Below are 26,495 nucleotides of genomic sequence, written 5' to 3'. Positions count from 1 at the left end.
ATCAGTAGCTGCTGTGTTTGTTGCATCATATTGCTGTAACTGTTTATATGCTTTATATATTCTGAGCTAAGTTGATCTATAGTGTTACATCATATTCTATAAGGATGTTATGTGTTTGTAGACTTTCTGCCCAGTTTGACCCATTTAGCAGACGTCAGCCTGTTTAAGGCTCTGATATCTATTCTGTGTGACTTACAGCAGTTATGACATGGTCTGATTTTCTCACCCAATAAAGGAATATTTCATATATCAGTCTACTCTTCATTCTATCAGACACAGTTATCACAGCTCGTACATTTGCTTTTACACATGTATGTAAGCATTGAGCCAAATTTAGTAATGCCAACATATTAAAAGAACAACATTTGTCTCTTATATGTAATGCATCTATAGATACACTGTCACAGATACTTGTCTTTGAGTGAAGATTTAAGGTGGTAGGAAAATAACTGCAACATAAATCTTTACTGAAGCTCAGTGTTTGACACAATGTTCAAACTCACTGCTGTAATAACTAATAATGATTAATATAATAACTATAATATTGGCCATATTATATTTACACTGACTTTAGTCTCATGAACAACATCAGCTATTTGTTATTTACGAGCTGATCTTAAATGACTGTTCAGCACAGAAATGAAGCCCAACTATCATGTTTTACAGTCCTGTGGTCTCAGCCTCAGATACTCATCAAATCACAGCTCATGTAGAAACAAATGTACAAAATATGTTCTCCTTCATTTCTGTCAAACAAAGCTGTATGAAAAGTTTCCAGCTGTTAGTATCGTGGTTGCTAGGCAACCTGAGCAGCGCGTGGAGGCTAGACCGTCCCATTTCACAAACCTACAAGCCTCGCACTTCCGGCCTTAGCGGTCTTTGAGTACGCGGCCCTTGAGGACCGCTGAGGCTGCAGACCCTGAATTGGGATCCAGCCTGTGTGTCACAGAAATAAGAGGCTGCAGGGGAAGCTGCTTCTTGGGTCTGACACCGAGGGCAGAAGGCTGCTCTGAGGTCCTTGCCTTGCTAGCATGTGAAAAACCGGTCGAGCTGTTCGTCTTGCTTCGTTAACGGGAATAAGTCTAAACCAGCGGGGCCTGTGAAGCGCAGACCCAACAGAGCTGACTCGAAATTTCGAGTTATGGAGAATTTTTTATTTTTTGTGTGGTGGAAATGGGCATCCATAGCCATGACCTCTGATTGGGGTTTGAGGTTTTGTTGAGGCAGCCAACACAAACAGTCATGGCACTAGGCTGCATGTGATGTCACTTACCTGAGCACACAAACATCATTAACGCCATCACGAGTACTGTTTAGTTTTGCAAACATTGTTTTATTAATCCATCAGTTTGTAATATATAAATTACTTTTAAAAATCTGAGAAGCAGCTGCACCAACAAGAAGAAGATGGCATGAAAACACAGGAGTTATAAAAGCCTAGACTGTGTTTACAGAAGCCATTTACCCAGGAGGTCCACGTCTCCCACAATCCTTTCAAGCCTCCCGAAACGTATTCGTGTTTTTTCTGTTTTACATGTACTCAACAACAGTACGATTTTTGTTAAAAAAAGGTCTCTGTGTCTCCTGTGGCACTCGGTCCATCCAGCTCAGTGCAATGTCAGGGAGTTTGTTTGTTGTTGGGAGGGGCTACGGCGTGTGGCAACATGCTCGCTTCTCCTCCTCATCACGTCTCACATTTCATTCGCAATGTCATCGAGCTCTCCTGCCGACAGGTCGCCATTAGAGCTGATTACGGTGCTGTTGTCCTGGTAACCAGGCGGCATGAAGGCCAGGCTGTAGGGGTAGATCTTATGGCAGGCAGCTCGATAGGCCTCAGCTGCCTTCTGCTGACCCTCACCTAGCTGGCCGTCACGCAAAGCCTCCAGGACCTCGGCACAGATCTGCAGCACAACACACACAAAGTCAACTACAGTGGACACAAAGCTGCTGTGTGACGTCACTGTGGACAGCACCACAAACCTGAATGCTTCGTCCAGCCAGCGACTCGTCCAGCGCTGTAGCTATCTCACACGCCATCTTATCAGAAGAAGGCTCCAGGTAAACCATCATCTTAGCGGCTGAGAGACGACACACAATGATTTCAAACAACACTGAACATCACGTACGAACTGACAGAATCTGCACAATTCGAACGAGCATGAAAAGCAATATGACCGTCTTTGTTATCCGACACAGCCAGCGCTCTGTGGCGAGCTCCTTTCTAGTTCGTTGTAGATGAAACGGTTCAGAAACAGTTATTTTTAAAAGGATATTCTAACACCACCTCAGGAGGGGTTTCGCTCTGTTCTCTGTCAAGACGAGCGCTTCGATAATGAGGTCTGAGGCTCTGCAGAGGCCAATCTGGAAATTTACCTCCTGAAAGATTTGACAAAATATGAGTTTTAGGGGTTTATTAACATTATAGCATTTCCTATTGTATAGTTCAAATATAAGAATTATATTAAAGGGAACACCGACCCGCCGGGTTGTAGAGCACCTGATTTCAAAATGTCTGTAAACAGCGTCTGTTGCAAACTAGCATCACACGTTTGTTGTTTTACATTCATTTCTATGGGACCAAAGTGATTTCCTGAGCAAATAGGAGTACTCATATTTTTCCCTTTTTACTCTCAAACACCCTAAAATTCACAATATGATCGATAAACATAAATATGACACGATGCCGTTTTAATTTAACATGAACATATAACATGACCTTTGAAATATAAAGGATCAGTAGAAGCCCGTTGATGGTAAGGGGAGGGATCTCAAACGTTTTACAAATGCATACATGTTCAAGTGCAAACTAGTAACTAAGCTTAAACATGTGTGCAGTCATTGGTGTGCAACGTTTGAGGGCTAAGCTGCTGCTAAAATGTTCACTTACTGGAGACAACATCAAAGTGTTATTCCACGTTTCCTGGATTATATTTATATTAAAACATGTAGAGCTGTATAAAGTGCTCAGCTGGAGGAGACAAAGCTGTGTAAGAACAAGTCCATTTGAACATTTAAGGTTTGGATAAAGGCGAACGTAAAACCGCTTCGCGTGCAGTCAAACTGCTTTGTGTTTGTATAAAGGACGGGGAGCACACAGTGCCAGGTTTGTTTGGTTTTGTTTGCTCGTTTGTTTCAGCTCTTTGACCATGTTGGTGCAAAAACATCATCTTAAACCTGCCAAACTTGTCTTCCACATTTAAACAAACGGGAACAAATGGCCAGAAGCAAAGTGCCAGAAACACCATTTAAATTGACTTTTGGCACTTTGCTACTGTTGTGTTTAGACAAACAGTTACTCTTCCCTTATACATACACCAGTGTTAAGAGGCTTAAAGTTACAGCGTACCAAACTTCCACCAATAGTTAGAAAACAGAACTCGGTTGGCTGCAATATGCTGACCCCCCCTATCACGTGAATGATCCTAGCCTGGTGGGTAGGACAGGACAAACATGTTGTAGCCAAGACATCGAAGACACGACATCTGGACGGTACCCACGATGACCATGGTTGGTGTAACAGGGCGGCCCTTAGCGGCTGGAATCACAGTGAGATGGACCAGGGCAAGTGCAGTGGAACAAGTATTAATTTCCATACAGCTCTCCTTACAAACACTTCATCTACTGACAACTGGCAGCCTTAAGTACTTCCAGCTGTCACAGACTAAACCATTATTCCACTCACAGGTAAATTCTCAAATCCCAACCTTCCACCACATTACACAATATATCAATTAGAATAAATAAATATATATATTTCACACTTTCATATTAACAGATATTTGACTTTAATCTTATACCAAAGCCCTTATTATAAAAACCCAAACATCCAAGCACAAAGACTGCCCACACTCCCTTAACCCACGGTCTCTCCCAGAACCTTTAAATGGTGTCTGGACCTTGGAGACAACACAGGAAAGAAAGGTGAGTCCTCACATCTTACAGTCACTTCTTTGCATCACCTTTAATTCTACAATTTTCACACACGTTTGCATTACTTCTTACTGGTAAAGCTTATTTTCTCTCAGTCACCGTCCTTTTCACAGACACCACCACGTTCCTTGATGAGGAGCAGCTGTGCGGGATCTGAAACAAGGCTACCAACTGCTTTTAAAATTCCCAATAAATATTCAATAAATAATTAAACTTCTTATGTGCAAATCCATGGTTAAAGTGATAAAGTGCCCTTAATTAAGTGAAAGGTGTGCTATAAAATTATAATATAACTAACAGTAAGGGAGTCCTCGTCCTTACAGCCAGCGGGCGTCTGCTACGGTTGGGACCGGATCCAGCTCCACCCCAGAGCTGTCAATGCTGGGTGAGAAACATCCACCTTGAATTACTCTGGAGGAGGCTGTCGGACTCTGAACGGGGTTCAGGTTGGTCTCAGCTGGAGTACAGGGAACTACACCTGACTTTCACATTTTCAATGGAATAAAGCCATTTAATCACCATTTAATCATCAAATGTGTTACTGAATTATTGTTTCTGACCAAACCTGAGGAAGCAAAAATTAACAAAAGGAAAAACGACACTGATGAGAACGCGACCAACAAGCAGAACGGGCGACCGGCAAAATAATCGCTCACAAAAGCAACGCCGGCCAGTTATTGTAATGGAAGCGTCAGTAACACTGAACTGTGTTTCAGTGCACCTGGATGAACCTTCCTTCAGCGTGTAACACCACGAGGAAGTTTTTCACTCATTTAATGCTGTTTATATAAATCTAAATCTCCACTGAAATGAGTTTGTTTCTAGACCGTCTCAATTTCCCCATGATAAACTCGGACGCTGCTAAAAAACCTGACGCCATGGCGAAATCACTGTCGCCATGAGAAGCATGCAAAGTAATAAGTCTCCTGGTCCTGTTTCCACTTTAAAAGTGTCAGGATAAACTGTTCCCAGTACTGCTCACAGTGTATAAGGAATCCTTGCATCATGGCACCCTCAGAGTCCATTGCTCTAAATCTATCCCAGTGTCATCACTGCGACAAAGCCATCGGGCAACTTGACACGTGCTCTTCTCTTGCTCACTCCTCGCTCGCTTTTGGCAGAATTATTTCGATACCACGACAAAGATCCTTTCAGTGACCTTCCCCCGTGTTGCCATATTTAGGCTCCCAGTCGACTATAACTGGTTTACCTCTAACCAATGAAACATTTTGGCGTTTATTTCCTTACTGGCAAGACATCGTCTTCTCCTTCAGCAGAAGTCAACTAAGCTCCCTCCAGCACTCAGTGACACCACGTCTAAAATTGGAGAAGATTAGATATTCAGTGAAAGGTAACGCTGATAAATGTGATCATATTTGACGTCCCTATCATCCTTCTGTTCTCTTCAGTCTTTCTGATCGATGGATCCGATCTCTATCGATTCCACTCTCTCTGAGACCATGAAACGGTTCTCTATTCTAGTCTTTCTGCCTAGTTTTATATGATCATTTCCCTCGTGTTCGCCCTGTTGTGTCACGTTTCTGTCAGTGATGTTTGTCTCCCTGTTTTATTTAGGTAATCCCCGTCCCATTTGTTAAGTATTCAGGTTTATTTCAGTAGTATTCAGTTTCGTGGTCTCTTATCAGTTTCAGCTGTGTTCCCGAGGTGTTTCCTCTCTTTCAATCCCAAACCTTCTGTGCATTTATAGTTGCAGTCTTTGTCTTTTGTTTATCCCTGTTTTTCCTCCTTGTTGCTGTCCTATGCTTTGTACACGTTTCCATCTCTAGTTAGCTTGTATTCCCCAGTGTGGATTGTTTAGTTCCACAAACATTAACTGTGCATTTTCCTGCAGACGTGCACAGAAGCACTGAGTTTGGGGCTAAACTCCGCTGAGTATTAGCCTGTTAATTAAAGCATTCATGAGCATTTAAGGTTACACAAAGGATAAAGTGACAAAACGGCAGTTTTCTGACAATCCTGGATAAAACCAACAGAGATTTTGATTATTTTTATGCAAAAGTTTTCCATTTGCAAGGTGAAGCAGGTAAACTTGGGGATGCATTCTTTGAGCTGTTAGTGCTCCCCACAATATCTGATGATTCAGCTTAATTTACATGCTCACACTGAGCTGAAAGAAATACAAACCATAATATCTTCCCACTTAGATAATAAAGCCAGTAACCAGATGCCTTCAACACTGGATTCTATGAAATGTTTAGCTGCTGTCCTACTTTGTTACTGCCAAAAGAAAAACTGGTTAATAGACTGAAATTATCCATCAGACCACACTGGCTTTATGCCAGGCAGGCACACGTATTTCATTTGTGTCACCTTGTCAACATTTTGTATGCAGGACAAACAGTGGAATCAGTCATTCAATGAAATAGAACCGTTCGACATGACGCACCCTTTAAGTTTGGTTTTGGACCCACATTTATAGAATAGATTGGTACACATCACGACTGTATACAACACGTATCTGTGGATCGTATATTCTGAAGCAATTTTAATGTAAAAGTCTACATCTGCTAACAGAGAGAAGCCAAACTGTTGTTCATTGTTCTTGTAACAGTGTAACGATCTACTCTAACAAAGGTTGTCCCCTTTTCTTCCTTTATGTGCTACAGAACTACATTACATGCAGTTGAGATAATCTCGTGATGATATTCTCTGACATGTCTCTAAGTCCCCTCTCTCTTAACACCAAATCAGTTTCTGGTTTTTCTATACATGGAGGTAAGCAGATGTATGCTGGTCTCCTCTTGGGTGGATGTTACTTATTTACAGCCCGTCCCTTTCATAACAGCGATGGACGGGAATCACGACAAACAATCCAGAAGAACCTTCCACAGCTGGTTTGGCAAAATAAGAGAGCAAGCAAAGCGGGGCATCCATCCTGGTACGAGGATGTCAAATTAAAATAATTAACTAAAATTATTGTTCTGCCACATTTTTGCCACCTATTTGGCCAATTCTTGTTGAGAGTGGAAAATTACAAAGAAGTCAGAATTTCAAAGACTTATCTGCCAGAATCAGAGGAAGTTGGCGTTTTTCCCTTGGGATTGTCCATCCTCACATGGTGGGAAAACGGTCCACACTGCACACCTGCCCAGCGTGGCTGCGTATGAACAACTATCCCATAAGAATAAAACAACATTGCTTGCTGATCTCCATCACCCTACTCAAGTTAAATCATATTTTAGTAACAGGTTTGTTATTATTAAATACACTGAGAATCTGATGGATAGACAAAACAATACATTAAGGCTGCCAATATGTACTTTATGATGCTCTAATTTGTGGAAATCATTCTTTGAAACTAATTGGAAAACTGATCTAAACTCACAGTCTGCAAAAAGAAAGGCATGTGTAACATTTGGGATCTTTAGATAGAAAATACATTTGTGTCGTTCACACAATTAGAGAATATTTACAAAATCCCTGCATCTGGTACTTAAAATTTTGAGATTATATATTTTAAAAAAGCAAACGTGCCCAACTCGACACCACGGATGAATAAATTCAATACTGACGCTGATAAGTCTCCTTATTCCTGTCACAGTCACGTGCAGTGGATGCCACATTACTCCACAGAAAGGTTTCATAACCCCAACATCTCACCCGTCTGTCAGAGATGCAAATCTGTCACTGGCAACTTGATTCACTCTTTCTGGTCATGTACAAAACTCAGCATGTTTCAGGGTTTTTCTGAAGCACATGGGGAGACCTGGTGTGACAGGCTCAACATCAGTAAACAGGTCTGAACAGAGAAGTCAGAGAAGCTCATTTCTGACTGATGACAGCAATACAGAGGCAAGTTGTTGAAAATATCCTGAACTCTTAGTAAGGGCTACTATTAGTCGCTGTTTGTTACCATTAGCCTCTGTTAGCTACTATTAGCCTCTGTTAGCTACTATTAGCCTCTGTTAGCTACTATTAGCCTCTGTTAGCTACTATTAGCCTCTGTTAGCTACTATTAGCCTCTGTTAGTTACTATTAGCCTCTGTTAGCTACTATTAGTCTCTGTTAGCTACTATTAGCCTCTGTTAGCCGGTATTAGTGAAAAGTCTTTGAAGTGAAATTAACTTTGTTGGACTCTGATGCTTGGTGAGTAAACTCCAATATGGTGTGAGAATGTAATTAAACTGTTTATCAGGGGGAAAGTTTAATTTTTAGATACCAAAAAAAAGGGTAACATTAGCAGGCATGATTTTATAGGGTTTATAAGCTAAGAGCAATATCAGCTTATAACCAGCTATTCTTGTTTAGCAACCTGCTGTCAGCTGCCCAGAGAGTCACATATTTAATCTGCTAACAATAAGTGAGTAGAATAACATCAGGACTACATTTGCAATACATGATCCTTCATATCTTGAGTCTAAAGGTGCAGGCCTGAATTTAAATTAGCACGAGAACACTTTGAAACCCTTCGTCTTTGGTGTGCTGCATGTGTTTGGAAATTGCAATTACATATGTAATTACGCACCGTGTGTATTTATGATCCTATATCCCTTTTCCAATAAACTCAAAAAATTAGCAACTTTAACTAAAATATGCTGAAAATGCTCAAGACTGAAGTGAAAATGAGTAAAACAGCAGCTTCAGAAAACATGGAGGACTAATGCTCCATCTTTATAAAGATTACAGCCTGGTTTCAAAGAGTGAACAAAAGATTTCAGCACAGTACTTATTTTCCTCTTATGCTGTGTGTAAAAAATGTTTTTTAAAAAAGACTCTTTGTTCATAATAACAGACCTGTGGCCTGACCCAAAGCGGTCACTTCTAAAGATTCTCTTTCAGACACGTTTTCTAATATGTCTGAGCCCACGGTGTCTGACCCCACAGTGTTTGACCCCACAGTGTCTGAGCCCACAGTGTCTGAGCCCACAGTGTCTGACCCCACAGTGGGTCATAACATTCACCACCAGGTTTGCGTACCAGCCAGTCTGTGTGGGATGGAGTTGGAGTGTTGGCTCAGGTAGCTCTTGTTGAAGCTCTGAGGGCTGCTCTCTCCAAACAGCCTGGAGATCTCGTGCTTCAGCACCGTTCTCACTGCCTCTGCCAGATCCGTGCTCCCACTCACTGTAAGTATATAAGACAGCCCAGTGAAGCTTTGAACGGTGATACCCCGAGACAATCACAGCAGTTCACGTAGCTCACAGAAGGTCACACTTACCTCCTTTGAAAAAGCGGACAAGACACTGATGCAGCCATGGATTATTAGGTTCTATGTGAACAGCCCTCTTTATGGACTGCAGCATCAGCAGGTACTTCTCTGGAGAAAGACAGAGGGACAACGTTTTTGTCATTTTTCCAGAATGTAAGAAAGTCGAACTCTGAATTCCTCCATCTACCTTCATTTCTAGATGTTCAGGCTGCTAGTTATTATTACATCTCTTAAGCTTTCTCGTTTTCCATGAGTCAATCTCTTCCATCCTAGTGCTCTTCTGTGCCTTTCAGATTCTCATTCAGGTGACTATCATCTCCACCTCACTCTGGAACCAGGCCATGAAGGAGAGGGTCTAGTGGCAGAGCCTTAGCCCACAGAGTCATGTTAAGGTGCAGCACAAATTAGCAACATGGGCCCGCCTTCTTGGGGCTCACCACCTGAGTGAATTGGGTTGTGGTCAACAGTTGAGGCCCTTGCAGTCTGACCCCTGGCTACTGAAATAAGCTCGAGACTTGACACGTCACCTTCCTAATGGGCAGCCTGAGCTTGAAGGAGCATGAAGGTGAGAGATACCATCAGGTAGATGTTTCTCTGCACCTCTAGGTTGGGGAATGTGTCCGACTGTGCTTTGATTTGTGCCGTTGCTGGAGGAGATTCTGGAAGGAACTGGTGAAAAACACCAGGAAGTTCGATCAGGTAGCAGGACAGGATGTTTGACAGGCATGGTGTACCCACAAATATAGTGAGGGCACAAGTGCACTGCAGTACCAGCGTGGCATTTCAGAGGCCATGGACCATGAGAACTTCAAGTTCATCCTCCAGAAGAACTTCAACAGCAGTCAGAGAAAGGGTGGGGACATGGGAGTCAGAGCGGCATGCAGACTCATCTGCATGCCCTCACCCACACTTTCCCTCTTCATCTACAGAGTTAGACCCTGCAGCATCAAAGCAAACGCTGCTCCACACTAAACCTGCACGTCATGTTACTGTGACAATAAGCCAAAGATACTTCTGGAACACCTAGTATGGACTTGGACACTGGAATAGCAATACAACAGTACAAACTGAGATGAGTCTTTGTGCTGAAGCCCGTCTCACCTTTCCTGAAGTAGATCTCAAAAGCCAGCAGATGAGTCTCAACCTTTTTCCGCACCAGGTTCTTAAGTGGGATCAAGAACTTGACTGCTTCATCCAAAGGATTCTCCGGCTGGAAGGAGGAGTTGTTTCATTAGTAACATGTATGACTGAGGGCAGCTGCACCAGCTGCAAACATCTGCCCACCTTGGCCAGTTTGTCTGGTATTAGCTCCTCTTTAGGCCCTCCAATCTCTTCGTCATCATCCTCCTTCTTCTTCTTCTGGTTCTTGAGCTGCTTTTCCTTCTCTGCGTTCTTCTTCTCCTCTTCTAACTGGGCCTTCTTCTGTGCTCTTCGCTGTTTATTGCGCAGTTTCTTCAGCTCCTTGTCTGTCAGATTTTCTATAGAGAAGAAAGAGAAAACCAGTGTTATGACATAATGCAGTGCCTTATACTCCAGCTTTGCATGTCTGCTACGTCTGAAGACAGAACAGACCTCAACTTGACTGTACACTGAAAGACTGGTTTTAAAATTTGATTTAGTAAACAACTCGGGCTTAACCCCTGTACAGCAGCGGTCCCCAACCCCCGGGCCTCGGACCGGTACCGGTCCGTGAGTCGTTTGGTACCGGGCCGCGAGAGTTGAGGTTCAGGTGTGAAATGTCTGGTTTTCAGGGTTTTTATCGGTTCTCAGCGTTATTTTGTTATCGTTTTTATCGTTTACTAGGTTTTCCTGGGTCTTTTCACGTGTGTTATGAATAAATCTTCTTTTTTCGGTACCGGTACTAGTTTTATTTTGTTGTATTTATCCGCCACACCTTAAAGGCCGGTCCGTGAAAATATTGTCGGGCATAAACCGGTCCGTGGTGCAAAAAAGGTTGGGGACCGCTGCTGTACAGGACACCAGGACAAAGCTTTTGGCTATGTGTGCAGGCCTGTACTGCAGAACACAGCCTAAGCTTGTGGATCGAGTCTGTGAACATATCAGATTCTGAAACTCAGAACTGTCAATGGCTTTTTTGTTTGTTTTAGTTCAGTTTTGTTTGTTTTTTACATTTTGTGCAATGTCCCAAATTTGAAAATGCTGTTTTCATGTACAGAGATAGTTTTACACAAGTTCTGCAGGAAAATGCATCCATTTTTGTTTTCTGAGTGGTATGAAAGTTACACATCTTTGCAAGCAAAGACTAAAAAAGCCAAGACCCCCCACGAGTGTTCTGAAAGTTAAAATCATCTTTAACTCTTTAACAATCTGTATTTCAGAAGCTAAATATCAAGCCATCTATCCAAGGTTGGTGCTTCAATCCCTGCAAGCCTAATATCCTTACAAACAAACTAAGCCTAAATTTGCATTGCGACACATCCATCTGAGTATGAATGTGTATGAATGGTAGACAGGAAGAACTTGCCTGTGTGATATGGTGAATGAGGTAAGCTGTGTAAAGTTGAGTGCTCAGATAGGGTAGAAAGATAAGAACCAGTTCATAACATCGTTAAAAGAGCTACTTGTAAATCAAAGTCGTGCGGCGCGTGCACATAGAGTCTGACCCGTGTCTGCCTGGCTCTCCTTGCTGTCATCAGTCAGAGGTTTGTCGTGCAGGGTCAGGTAGATCTGTATTGCAGTGCGAGCAGCTTTGTAATAAAATGGGTGCTGCCGTAGGACATCCTCCAGCTTCAGCAGGTCCACGTAGGAGCGCAGCGTCATCTTCCTCATGCAGTAGGTGTGGAAGTCAAACTGGTCATCAGTGATCTCCACAAAATGCTGATGAGGAGAAGAAGGGGGCAGCTTTGATCAGCAGGTGATCAGAAAACTTCTGATCGTTATGATAACGTTAGGTCGTCTCAGTTACTTGGATTAAGACTTTGTGGAAATTAGCTGAACTTGAAAGGTAAGACTGTGCTGCAATCTATGATGTTTTTGGAAATCTTTTATTTGTCTTCAAGCCAGAGATTGTCACCTGAACTAGAGAGGTAGCAGGATATTGTAGAAAAGGTTTGAACGTTTGTCGTTAGCAGTTGGGTGGAACGTGTGAATATGAACAATGAACTCACTCTCTCAATTTCATGGCACTTCTTCAGGGCCTCTCCGTACTTGTTCAGCGCCTTGTAGGCCAACGCACATTCTGTCTGGAACCACATGCACTGCATCTCGTTCAGGTTATCCACTGCCGACGTGCCTTCCTGAAATACACAAACTTCCAAACTTACTTTGTGCCACCAGAAGACAAACTGAGGAAAATGATATGTGCTGGTGCTAAGCTGAAGCTGAGTAGCTGAAGAAAAGGTTTACGTAGACAACGAGGTTGGTGTTTTGTCTTCATGCAAACAGACGGATCACATCTTTGATCTTTTCAGCTTTGAGCTGAACTTGACAGCATTTCAGTCACAGCTGCACTGACCCTGTACAGCAGGTTTGTTGTGTCAGAGTGATGTCTGTGAAGGGCATCGTAGTCTAAGGAGCTTGGAAAGAAAAGCGTCTGGACTTCTTTAAGTTGTCCCTCTTTGGGGGGACACTCCCACGGGGTTTAAATCTGGGACTCTCCACCATGTGACTCATAGAACTGAAGAAGCTTCTCGGATGAGAGGTGAAACGTCTTCAAGCAACTTACAGAAGTCCAGACGCTTTTCTTTCCAAGCTCCTTAATCACAGAGTGATGCAAAAGGCAACACACACACACACACACACACACACACACACACACACACACACACACACACACACACACACACACACACACACAATCTCTTAACTTCAATTATAGGCTTTGCTGTTGAGTGCTATGTACAAACTGGAAGGCCAAACAACACCAGCTCAGGTCCACACTCCCCGTCCCAATGACTCCTCCCTCTCGATCACTGACACAATGCTGGAGTTTTATTACTTTGGCAACATTTCAAACATGCCATCTGCTTACTCGTGTGAACTTGGAGCACATCTCCTCTGCTTCCTTGATGAGGCCAGCCTTCAGCATGTACTTGGCACACTTGGAATTAATGAAGCGGTCTGCAGTGTCCAGGGCCTGAGCCTCGTCCATCCACCGAGCTGCTTCTTTTATGTTGCCTGCATGCTAGAGGGCAGAGGAGCTGGGTTAGCAGACATGGAAAGATCACACAGTGAACAAAAACACCTGTGTGTGCAGAGCTTTCCACCACACCTTGTAGATCTTGGCTTTGATGAGGAAGAGCTCAATGAGCGTAGGTGTGCTGTCGATGGCTGCATTAATGAACTCCAGCGCCAGGCGTGGCTGGCCGACGAAGTCAAAGTGCTGTGCCAGGAAGTACTGTACCCACAACAGGGTGGTGGGGGGTTCCTCCTTCCCATCATCTGTGCACACATTTAGTACAGCTGTCACTGAGCTTTGGTTCAAGTCACAAACTTTCAAATAAATAAATGGAGACTGGAGATGATGGAAACCATTATAACCAATTAGCACTCACCATTTTCACTAAACATTCGACAGCTTTTTAAACAGGTTTCATAGCCAACTACTGATTCTTCAATAACTGTGACCTGCACGTAGAGAAAACAACTTTATTATCCCTTTATTTTAAAGAACATTTTCAAAACAGACTTACGTTTTAAGCACCACAAACGTACTTTCTCTTTGTCGCTGTAAAGGGACTTGAGGGTGGTGAAGACGGGAGGACAGCCTTTGCTGAAGTTGATCCTCAGGTAGCTGTCCAGAGACTGACGAAACCTCTCCCCTGGCCAGCACAAACACACAGCAAGGTTTACGCTGTCACTAAAATGTGAGTTACACTCATAAGCTGACTAATCAGTTTGTTTCTGCTAATTCTGAGCGCACCAAATACAGAGACAACAAATCCCAGGTCATGAGTGTCGCCTATTCTGAGCCGCAGCTGATTCCTTCCTGTTTGCTGTGATGAATTCTAACTGTTGATGGCAACTTTGTACAAACCCTAAACTTCAGGGGCAGCGCATACTTGATAAAAACATGCTGGGTCCATCGTGTTACGCACTGACACAGATACAGCCATAAGCTAATTTTTTCTCTTTATTTAAAAAATAAAAACACCACCTCACAGAAGCAGTAAACACAAGTGTGAGAATAACAACATTGTGATTTGGTATTTAATAAAATAAAAGACATAACAGACAGAAAAGGTGTATTTGCCAAAAATCCAGGTTTACCAGTGAGGAAGTTGAGAGGCAGCCTTCGGGGAACGAGGCCTTTAGGAAACTTTATGCAGGACGCTTCATAAATCTTCTGCCGCGCCTCTAAACTGCCTGAAGAGAAAGGAGGAAATGGTCAACTAAAGCTGCAGGGGTCAGTTAATATCACAAATTCACACAGACAATCCAAACTTCTGCTCACTCAGGATATCTGCTGAGTTCAGTTTGTTTGGTGGTCAAATGGTGCATTATCTCGCAGCCACAGAGGACAACAAACTGTAACTACAAAGGGATGAACGTGGCTGTTAAGAGCTAAGAGTGTGCTATGACCACATTCCCCACATTATTACAGCACAAAGAGCAGGCGCCATGGCTCCATGCTGCTGTTCGAGCATCAGCAGGTACACAAGGACTGGGACGAGCTCAGACATCAGTTTGGAGCATAGAGCAGCAGACATGGGCTCACAGCTTGTGGATATTTGTGCTACATTCAGGCGTCCAGTGCAGATTGTGACAGAGGCTTCAGTTTATTGAATCGTATCAAAACAGCCTCCAGAAATTAAGTGGATCAGCGTGTACAACCACTGAAGACTCGAGACAGACAGATGGAAAATTGAAAGTGAAATTGAAGTTCTTCATCAGTTTTGTGCTTATTCTAACGTCATTTATTAAGAATGTTCATCTATAACGGTTAATAACCCTTAAATGACCACGAGTAGTAGAAATGTTAATAAAAATTGTCATTTTCACAGTATCACTGTCATTGTGCAAAATGTCAAAGTTTTAATGTGAACAAAATGTTAGTGCTCAAACCCACAGGAGCCCCACCCTGACCCCAGGAGGAGGACCTTCACACCCACTGTGAAAGAAGCAGACGGGCTTTTAACTGGGACAAAGTGTGCAAGTAGTGGAGAAGAGAGAAGGACACACAGCAAAGAATAAGGTGAAATTCAAGTCTTCAGTTGCTAAAGCGTATAGTTAGGCTGGATCAGGTGACCCTGAATCCTCCCTGAGGCTACGTTCACTCTGCAGGTCTTGATGCTCAATTCAGATTTTTTGATCAAATCCGATTTTTTTTGTCTGCTCGTTCACACTACAAATAAAATGCGACAGCAAACGCGCTCTAGTGTGAACGCTCAAAGCGACCGCATGCACAAAAGAAGACGTCACACACAACGCGCTCTGTTTAGACCCAGAGCAACAGGATGTTTGACTGATGGCCCTTAATGTAAAGACTTCGGACTTTATGTTTCCCAATTTTGCTTTAAGTTATAAAGTTATTTTGTTATTTGCATAATAATGATCCTTGTTGCTGTTTTAGAGGAGCGGTGCTTCAAAGGATAGCTGCAGATTTCTGTCAGAATCTGCAGATTATACAGTACAAAGAAAATGTTCACGTTTCTCCAACGTTGTCTTCCCAACAGTTTCACTGACATCTACACGGGATGGCCAGGAAGCGTTCGCCATGTGTTCTCAGGCGCTTCTGCGTTGCTGATAATCGGCGTCTGTCTTGTGTCAGTGAGCAGCAGTCGCTTTCTAAAACATCAGATATGTATCGCATTCAGTACCACATATGAAAGTGACCCAGGTTGGATTTGAAAATATCGGATTTGTGGTTTTCACACTGTCACACCATGATCGGATAGATGGGTCGCAGAGGGTTAAAAAAAAATAGGATTTGATGCACTTTCACCTGCAGTGTGAACGTAGCCTTAGTTATGCTCCAATAGACGTAGGCTGCTGGGGATTCCCATGATGCACTGGGTGTTTCTTCTTCTTCACTCACTATGTGTTAACAGACCTCTCTGCATTGAATCATATCTGTTATTAATCTCTGTCTCTCTGTATCCTGTCTTCCTTCTCTCACCCCAACCAATCACAGCAGATGGCCCTGCCCCTCCTGAGCCTGGTTCTGCCGGAGGTTTCTTCCTGTTAGGACCCTCTTACCCCGTGCACAGCAGATACAAACTTTGCAACTGACCAAAGCTACTTTTCCAGTTTGTGACAGAAATGAACATGCAGTTATCAGATGTCCTCAGTTCTCAAAAAAGAAACAACCAGGGGTGCCGGCGTAGCTCAGTGGATGAGCAGGCAACCATATGTCGTATGGCCGGAGAGCAGTACGCCCGGGTTTGAGTCCGACCCTCTGCACGTCCTCCCCTCTCTTGCTCCCTGCTTTCCGTCTATCTACACCGTCTCTATCCAATAAAGAGACTCCTGAAACTCTACTTTCCACACGCAAAATGCCCAACATATGAGCAGTTCTACAAAAGTGGACAAAAACATGTTGGTAGGGCTGTGCGATATGACCAGAATCTCATCTCCCGATATAAGACATCTATCGTCCCGATAACGATATAAATCACACAAATGTAACATTTTCTGTAAACTCTGTGAATCTCCACTTGTGTGAAGTGTTTCCAGCTGCGCGTCATGTAGCTGGAGTCGAGTGTTTTAACCGATGCATGAAACGACACATTTTTAGACAAAAGTTGTAACGGCGCCGTTTTCTTTGTGAGTATTTATTACACGGCGTGCTGCGGGGAGAAGCCTGTTCTAACGTTTGAGTCTAAGGTTTATTTTTTAGCGCCTGGCGGCTCTTTTTTACTTCTCATCTGTAAATAATCTGCTCTTTCACGTGATTCAGTTTATTTTGAAAAGTCTCAACAGGATCTTGAGCTTTATTGTGAAAGGTTTATGTGGAACATAAACAAGCGGACACGCGATGGTTTTACCGTCGTTGTTGCATCGACGATGCATAAAAACAGGCGCTTCTGTAGTGTGGTTATATTAAATATAAGAGAAAGAGAGACGTTTAATAAATGAATACAGCCTCTACAGTGACATCAGAACCATGAGAAATATTGCTGCAACAGTTTGTTTTGCGACACCACGAAACAAACGATAGCGTGAAATGAAACGACAGACGTTTTTATATCGTCATCAGATATACATCGTTATATCGAACAGCCCTACATGTGAGCTCTAACAAGAAACGATATGAAGGTCATGGCAAAAAAAAGAAAATGGATAGAGCACCAAACTCAACAACAAGGCCCACTTACTAAGGCCTGGAACAGCTGTGTGTGTGAATCCACAGACGCCACTGAGTAAAATGAAATGTCATGTTCCTGACTCCATGGTGAGAGCAGTGGAACCATGCCGGGAAGGGTGGCACCAAAGTTCATCCCCGACCTTTTCAGAAAAATGGACCAAAGTGTTAATGAAACCGAGGCATCCAGATTCTACACTGTGTGTGAGAGGTGCTTCAAACGGGTGCAGGGTGAGCACTTCTTTGGACTCTGGAGGAGCTGCCTGTTGTAATTAGGTGCATATATCAGACAGCAACAAAGGTTTTGCACCAACAGAGTCCATGACCGAGCAGACATCTCCAGCCTGCGGTGCTGCTAGCTGCGTTTACTGGCACCGCAGCTTCAAACATCTCTGGGAAAACACTGCACTCTATTCTGAAGTTGCTAAGATCTCTAAAACCACCATATCAGGGACTGGGAAATGCACTGCATGAAATGAGAGCTGCACTTTCAAATGCAGAGATTCTGATGAAATATCTGTGGTTTCAAGGAGCTTTTTGTTTACAGCCACTGCAGATTTCAGCAGACCAAAGGAAACAGGAAACGTTCTGCTGGCATGTCTGTTCTTGAGCAGGAGACTTTCACCAGCTGCCACTTTATTATTCCTCCTTATTTCTGTTCGCTGTCCGAGTCTGACTGTCAGACACAGACCCCTCCCCCTGATCTGTGTGCATGTGTGTGAGACTTTTACAATCAACTATTATTATCTTCTCATTAGGACTGTGTGATATGGCACAGCTCTACCAGGAAGCACAGCATCATAACTGCAGGGCAAGTACAACAGAGTATTTGTAGTACTAATAACCACAAACACAGGAAATACTGGTGCTGGCCAGTGGTACCCGTCATCTTTCTAGTAGATACACCTGGAGCATCAATTTCAAAATTCTAGATCACGTTCACAGGATTTTTGAAAACTTGACCTTTGAACTTGGGGTCAAAGTCACTGAGATTGGACCTCAGACTGGAGATCAGAACTTTTAGTAGATGCATTTCTAGAAAAAGTTATGCAACACTCTCTAAAATTAAAGCTGTGCAGAGCTCTGTGTGTCCCTGAGGCACATATCTGTTCCCAGGATCCTTTCTAAAGCTCAGCAGGAGTAAATGGTAAACTGATTCTTATATAGTGCTTTTCTACTCTGCCGGAGGACTCAAAGACCAGCACGTGCATAGACATTCATTATATGTGCTGTTGTTTCCTTGCACACAGAATAAATGCAGCTCGCTACTCTCTGCGTCTCACTTCATAAGGGAATTTTTCTAACAGGCATAAATTTGAGACTCAACGTTGCTTTGTTCTCCACGTGATTGCAATCACAAACTTGTGTCCACGCTGCCTGTGCAGCAGCCAGGCAGGGAGACGACAACGCCTTCATTATAATAAGTAACAACAGAAGAAGTGTGATGGATGAGAAAGTCCTCACCTGGCTTTAAGGCCTTTTCCAGGCCTTGGTAGTAGGCCCAGTTTTCTGGGTTCCTTTCCTGGAGTCTTCTGTAGACCTCTGAAGCCTCCTGATGTTTCTCCAGCTTTAGCAGCAGCTCTCCTGCAAACACAAACACTCGCTGACTCAGAGGTCTCACACTTTTAACACCAACGACACCCACAGCCATTCTTGTCTCTTTCCCCTTTTGTTTGCTGAAGGCCGGGTTTCTTTTGTTGATGAAACCTTGACCCTTCTGCTTTGTCGCCCTCCAAGTTGCCAAAAAAGGTACTGTTTACACCTGGAAATGTTCCAGTCTGGGTTTAAAACACACCACAGCACCAAATCTACTCTTTTAAGAGTTTTTAATGACATCTTTTTAGCGATGGATTCTGGGAACAGTGTTTTTAAGGAAAGGGAAGGAGAGCTACAGGCAGAAGATGGAGAACCAGCTTCAACAAAACAACGTTGGTGAAGTCTGGAGAGGCCTCAGAACCATCTCGGGACACAAACAGCAGAACTCTCTGCCTGGGAGGGATGTGAGATGGGCAAATGAACTGAATCATTTCTTCAACAGATTTGACTCAGCCATGAGGCAGTCTGCAACATCGGCTGCAGACTCACCCACCCCCACTGCTGCTGTTCCACCTCAGACACTTCACACCTCCTCTATTCACCCTGCTCACTCCCCCCCACCCCCAACAACAGCATCCAATACACACTCAACACAAGGCTCCAGCCTGTCTCTCTCAACCACCCAGGTTAGGAGGGAACTGAGGAGGATTAATGGCAAGAAGGCAGCGGGTCCAGATGGCATCAGCTCGAGGGTCGTCAGGTCCTGCGCGGACCAACTGTGTGGGGTGATGGAGCACCTCTTCAACCTGAGCCTGAGGTTGGGAAGAGTCCCACAGCTCTGGAAAACCTCCTGTGTTGTACCAGTGCCAAAGACTTCACGCCCCAAGGACCTCAACAGCTACAGGCCGGTGGCTCTGACATCCCACCTGATGAAGACCCTGGAGCGGTTGGTCCTGGCTCAGCTTCGGCGCCTAACAAGCTCATCACTGGACCCACTTCAGTTTGCCTACCAGCCTGGCATTGGAGCGGATGATGCCGTCATTCACCTCCTACATCGTTCCCTCGCTCACCTGGAGACCGCTGGAAGCACTGTGAGAATCATGTTCTTTGATTTCTCCAGTGCCTTCAACACCATTCTTCCCTCGGTTCTAAAGGACAAGCTGGAGAACTCTGGAGTGGACCATCACCTCACTACCTGGATCCTGGACTACCTCACCGACCGACCACAGCATGTGAGGACTCAGGGCTGTGTGTCGGACAGGGTCGTCTGCAGTACGGGGGCCCCACAGGGAACGGTTCTGGCTCCGTTCCTCTTCACCATCTACACTGCAGACTTCTCCCACAATTCCACCCAGTGCTTCCTGCAGAAGTTCTCTGATGACTCTGCAATAGTCGGCCTCATCACTGATGGGGACGACAAGGAGTACAGAGGTCTGACCCAAGACTTTGTGGACTGGTGCCAGCTGAACTACCTCCAGATCAACGCCAGTAAAACCAAGGAACTGGTGGTAGACTTCCGCAGGCACAAGCATTCTCCACTGCAACCACTGAACATCCAAGGTATGGACATTGAGGCTGTGGACAGCTACAGGTACCTTGGTGTTCATCTGAACAACAGACTGGACTGGACTCATAACTCAGACGCCCTCTACAGGAAAGGGCAGAGCAGGCTGTACCTGCTGCGGAGACTGAGGGCGTTTGGAGTGGAGGGCCCACTCCTGAAGACCTTCTATGACTCTGCTGTGGCTTCTGCTATCTTTTATGGCGTGGTCTGCTGGGGCGGCAGCATCTCTGCTGGGGACAGGAAGAGACTGAACAGGGTGATCCGAAGGGCCAGCTCTGTTCTAGGATGCCCTCTGGACCCAGTGGAGGTGGTGAGTGACAGGAGAACGGCGGCTAAGCTGTCATCCCTGATGGACAACATCTCCCACCCCATGCAGCAGACTGTGACAGCACTGAGCAGCTCCTTCAGTGGGAGACTGCGGCACCCACGGTGTGGGACGGAGAGATTTCACAGGTCTTTCCTCCCCACTGCTGTCAGACTCCACAACAAAGACTTTAACTGATCAAGCACACACATCCACACATGTGCAATAATACTAAGTGCAATAATCCTTTCTGTCATCGTTGTATTTTTACTCAGTTGTATATAGTATTTGTATTTGTATTCTATTTTTATCTTATTGTATATTTATTTTATTCTACTGTATATAGTATTTTATTTTATTCTATTCTGTACAGTTGTGTACTGTATTTATTCTTATTGTATTCTAATTTTTGCCTCATAACTTTTGCACTGTCCACTTCCTGCTGTGACAAAACAAATTTCCCACGTGTGGGACTAATAAAGGTTATCTTATCTTATCTTATCTTTTACCTGTGCTTTAAGATCTAACAGCTGCTTCTGACACAGCCTCATCTCCACACTGGAGCAGTGGGGGCAGCTGTCAAAAATTAAGCCGGTCCTGTTTAGATGCCACCTGGAGACTCCGATCCATGCATTCATCACGTCTCTCCTGGATTATTGTGATTCTCTTTAGACTGGACTCGGCCAGGCCTCCCTGTCACGTCTGCAGCGGGTACAAAATGCTGCTGCACGATTTTAAACCGGTACAAGCAAACGAGAGCACATTACCCCAGGTTCAGTGTCCCTTCATTGGCTTCCCATTAAGTCTTAATGGTCTTTCCCTTCTTATTTGTCTGAGCTGCTTCCCTCCCACATGCCGTCAGTGCTCCTCAGTTAACCAGGTGCTCTTCACTGTCACAAAGACATTTAATAAAACCAGACGGAGCCTCTGCAGTTTCGTCTGCCACTGCAGGTCAGGCAGGCTCCATCTCTTGCTGCTTCTCAAACCCATTTAAAAACACACCTTTTCTTAAACCTCTTACCCTGTACTGCTTTATTCTTTTATTTTTGTGTACAGCTGTTATATTGTTTTAAAGCGCTTCAGAAATAAAGTGAAACTGAAAAGGAATGAGCGTAGCAGGGAAGGGCTGGGACTAATCCCAGGCACCATGGAGCGAGGTGACATCACATGGAGCGAGGTGACATCACATGGAGCGAGGTGACATCACATGGAGCGAGGTGACATCACATGGAGCGAGGTGACATCACATGGAGCGAGGCTAACACAGAGACATTTACAGTCACATTCACAGCTAACCCCACTAACTGCACGTCTTTAGACTGTGAGGAGCCCACCTCCTGCTGTGAGCCAACAGTGCTGCCCACTAACTACACACAGTACACTGAGTGTGCTTTATTCTTGTGTGCCAAATCTATTTTGTTGGCGCTAAAGTCCAGTGAAGCTGAGAATTCATTTTCTTATGAACAGCAGCTGAAAAACATTTGCAGAAGCTGCAGACTTGACTTGGTTTACCACCTGCAAACACTCAGTGAGCAGCACGACACTGCAGTACCCACCTCGGGTCTCCTCCACAGCCAGCTTGTCACAGATCTGTTTCTCGTAGCTGTTGAGGTGATCGAAGGCCTCCTTGTGCAGCCCGGCTTCCCTTAGGACCTGGTTCTGATACAGCAGCAGTTCACTGTACTCGTAATCCACTTTGTCAGGCGATGTCTGAAAAACAACGCACATAAAAAGGAACAAAAAATGATACATTGCCACATGGACTTGAAATGCCCATATTAGGCCGGATGTTTCACTTTGAACTTCACGTATATTATTTTTATTAGTAGTAGTAATTTTCCTAGAAGGTTGGATGGACTGGACACCCCAGAGTGCACACTAATGCATCGATCAGACCTTCTGCTGCTTCTCACTACAGACAGCCAAACAGACGAGCCTAACTTCCTGGTCAGAAAAATGAAGCCCGTGCAGATGTCCCTTAAACCTGCCACCAAGTGGCAGCAAGTGTAGCTGCAGAAAGACGTGCAGACTTCCAGAAGTCGATGAGAACAAGGCTTTTTCTGCAACAGCTCGAATACTTTAAATGATCACTGCTTAGTTAAGGTCATGAAGGCCTTCTTATCCAGAGCTACTCACCTGTTGTGTTTTGCGGAATTCCTCAACAATCTTTGCAGCCATGTCAAAGTCCTCTAACAGGTGATAAGCCACTGCATAGCCGATCCAGGAAGCTCGTTGGGCTGGGCGGAGCTGTAACAGCTGGTACCGAGTCTCCTGGAGAGGGAAAGAGGCGCCATGCGCACGGAAGCAGCAATGTTAGTCCACAACTGTCCGTGTTTACAATCCGACTTTCCGTGTTTTGACGCTAAAAAGGAAACTGACGCACGAGATCAGTTTGCCCAGTGTCAGCCTTCTACGGCCATCTTTTGATTCAGACGGTCTCATTTGTCATTCCTCACCCTGTATCCTTCCAAGTCTCTCATCTGGATCTGCAACAAGGAGAGGTCTCGGAGAATCTGCAGATTGTCCTTATCCCACTTCAGAGCGTTACGGTAACACTTGATGGCCTCGTCATACTTTTTATCTGAGCGCTGCAGCAGGCCATACACATGCCAGCCTGGCACGGTCAGAGCGTCAGAGAAAATCACGCATAAACACAGTTACCCACACGTTACACGAGTTCATATGAGAACTCAGGCAGACATTTTTCACAGGTTTCTCAGAGTGGATTCAGCAGCTGCTGTTAAGCTGAACAAAGGCAGGAGCACTGAAAGGATACAGACGTGGCTCTTGAGGTCGTTGCGCAGGCCTCGTCTCACCAGCTCGTACGCCTCCTCCTTCTTGCCCAGACAGTTGAGAGTTAAACCCTTCATGGCCAGCGTCTCTGGAGCAGGAAGGAGTGACGCATTCAGAGAAAGCTGACACGATGTGACGCATTTCACCACTCTTAAATGTTACTTTCTTCACAGAGATATGTGCAGAGAGTAATTTAGCAGCTTTTATGTTAAACATTGCTCATTATATCTTTACTGAGTTTCGTCAAACTGTAAAACCTCAGCAGCTTGCATTAAAAAGCCTGCACTCCTCTGGGCTCCAGGCTTTCCAGATGATGCAGGAACCTCTGTGCTGTGATAATAACTGATCAACTTTGGCTCACAGTCTGAATCGCAGCTCATCATGGAGGCGTTAACAGTGACGAAGCTTCCTTACTGCTTTGGACTTCATTAAAGTCTGTCTGCTCCTGAAGCCAGAGCTGGGAATGATCTTACCCTAACAGTAAGACAACATATTAGTGGTGGAGAGCAGAACTCGTCAGCCTCCTGGTAGGTGCACCTATGGCATTAATCACCTTGTTCTCAAGTTATTAGAGTTCTTCACAGGACTTTCAGACACCTTGACCTCTGACCTTGACCAAACTGTCCAGGATTATTAGTAAATACACCGATGGTATCAATTTGAAACTCGGTGAGGGGAAGTTTGCTTCATCACAGAGATATCAGCAGAACAGATACTTATGACACGCAACCATCTTATTCCCAGTTTTTGCTCACTTACGGTTCTGTTGTTGTCGTCGGCAACATAACTAATATTGAACTGAACAGTTTTCAATATCAAGATTCTGAACATGTGACTCCACTTGGGATTTTTCAAAGTACCACAGGCAGCAATTATTCCAAGCATGACATTCTTTTGGAAATGAAGACATTTACATAGAGTGCAAAAGGGTTGAGCCACCACTAATTTCTTTATTCATACATTCAACTATCAGGGGTTCAGCTATCAATTATTTTATTAAGCAAGTACTCCATCAATAATTCCATTAATTAATCGAGTAATCAGATAAAAAAAATTCTCTCTTATTAACGAGCAATAATAAATATTCAAAAGAGCAAAAAAAACGCAGGTCTTTCAGAGTGATCTGCTCTGGGTCCATTATAGAAACTGCATCCAGCTGCAAACATCTGTCAAAAAAGACCTTTCCAAATGTATTTATGTGCATTTTAAAATTTTACATTTCGAAGAAATAATTTTCTTAATTGCAAAATTAAATACATTTTAAAAGGTCCGAGAAAAAATCTGAAGCAGAATCAAAGGTCAAAGTCAAATAAAAGAATCTTAATGTAAGCAATGTAATGTTTGTAAGCCTTAGCATGTGTGGCAGCAGCAATAAAGAAAAGCAAGCAGTCTGAACTTTGGCCTGTGCTTTGATGCAAAGTGTCTGTGCTGCTGAAAACGTTATGATGGTGCAGATATTAAGAATGAATTTTAATACTAATTCAGTGTCCAAGATAACAGACCCAAAGTTTTACTGGCAACATTTTTAGTTTTGGATTTAAACTTTAGAATACTGAATGTAGGAGTTTAGAAAGAGCGGCAGTTGTTTACAGCTGTTTAATCCCAGTGTTCCTGGATGAATTCACACTGGGATTCTGGTGCTTATTCCACTGTATGGGAGTGCAACCAAATGTACACAATGATCACTGTGTCACATTGTGTTAATATCATTAAATATCACGTCACCCCTAAAACGACTGGAGGCTGACAGTGAGCACGGTGCATCAGGTTCTTACCTCCATGCTCAGAAAACTTGGGGTTACTCAGGATCTGTTTGCAGAACTTCAGACCATTCCTGTACTGCTTGTGTTCATAACACCTCTGTGAAAAAGGACAAAGCACATTATATCAGGTGCCTGACACTGCAGCGAGTCATCTTAAAGTCCACGAACAGTACATTACTGTAGGTCTGCAAAAGAAAACACTGTTCCAGTGACTCTGTCCTTCCTCCAGCCAGCAGGAAAAGCACCACATGCTCCTAAAGCAGCATCAACAAGTCTGCGAGGATCCCCACGGCCCAGTGACGTAAATGTCATCACCGTACAGTCAGCGCAAGGGTCTGTTATTGTGACCACGCAGACCTGCCTGCAGAACATTTACAGCAGTTTTTAAGACTTTATGCTTTCTCCATATATTTCAATTCAAACCGTCATTAAAGCTTATTATTGATAATGCGTCTGATGCAGTGTAACGCCACAGCGAGGAGCTGTCAAACGGCAGCAGAGGGCATCAACATGCATGCGTGTTTTCGAGTCTCTTAACTATAACAGAAGCGGCTGACGTGTTTCGATGTGCCGGTTTTCACGTTGCTGTATTTAATAAACCGCTGCGCCTTCTTATCTATGCGACACTGTAAATGATCAGTAGAGCAGTGAGAGGAAGCTCCTCGTACCTCCATCTGGGCTGACCAGCTCCTGCAGCCGCTGGACTTAACTAGTCCAACAAGGTGCAACTGTTTTGGAAACAGACCCCAGACAAACGTGCTCATAGACGTCCGAGCCGAATACGTCCCCATGGCCAGGCACCAGAACTACAACACGTGACTGGTTTCGCGGTGTTCCAGCTACTGCTTAATAAAACTGCCGACTTAATCGCAGTGTGTCTGGCGTAGCGAACACATCCCTAATTCACTGGCACGTCTCTTGTAGATCTCGCAACTGAAGGCTACTTGGCAAACTACCATTAGCCAGCAAGCTAACGTGATCTCGGGTATTTTAACCTACCAGAATTCTTTTGAAGAGCGCGTTCTCTTTCGGCGGCAGGGTGATTGTGGGCATTGTAGTAGCTTCTTATGTCTCTTTCGGTTTAAACATGAATAATAATGTCCTGGCTGAGGTAGAGAGACCAGGCTGTTTCGATCTTTTGAGACACCTCTCTTTCTCACGTGTTGACGCCAAGG

At 44.1% G+C, this 26,495-nt stretch overlaps 1 protein-coding gene across 1 annotated transcript; it reads right to left on the bottom strand.

Annotated features, from left to right (window-relative positions):
* Positions 1-1,347: 1,347 nt before the first annotated feature.
* Positions 1,348-26,495, bottom strand: LOC146638010 (N-alpha-acetyltransferase 15, NatA auxiliary subunit-like). Its single transcript, XM_085359711.1, has 20 exons — positions 26,320-26,495; positions 25,333-25,417; positions 23,541-23,645; positions 23,221-23,378; positions 22,901-23,035; positions 22,321-22,474; positions 18,825-18,944; positions 14,327-14,422; positions 13,772-13,878; positions 13,612-13,684; positions 13,329-13,498; positions 13,089-13,241; positions 12,226-12,354; positions 11,722-11,935; positions 10,382-10,575; positions 10,199-10,307; positions 9,107-9,205; positions 8,869-9,012; positions 1,981-2,078; positions 1,348-1,901 (listed from the first exon to the last, which is right to left on the bottom strand). Exons 1-20 carry the CDS (start codon positions 26,371-26,373, stop codon positions 1,692-1,694), a joined length of 2,607 nt encoding a protein of 868 aa, XP_085215837.1. The 5' UTR covers positions 26,374-26,495; the 3' UTR covers positions 1,348-1,691.

This window comes from Diplotaxodon limnothrissa, linkage group LG2 (assembly GCF_057381915.1).
Source record: "Diplotaxodon limnothrissa isolate DT_005_m linkage group LG2, D_limnothrissa_male_GT1.1, whole genome shotgun sequence".
Classification (NCBI taxonomy): Eukaryota; Metazoa; Chordata; class Actinopteri; order Cichliformes; family Cichlidae; genus Diplotaxodon; species Diplotaxodon limnothrissa.
Note: the sequence above shows the minus strand (reverse complement) of the source record. Positions and strands in the feature narration are given on the sequence as shown.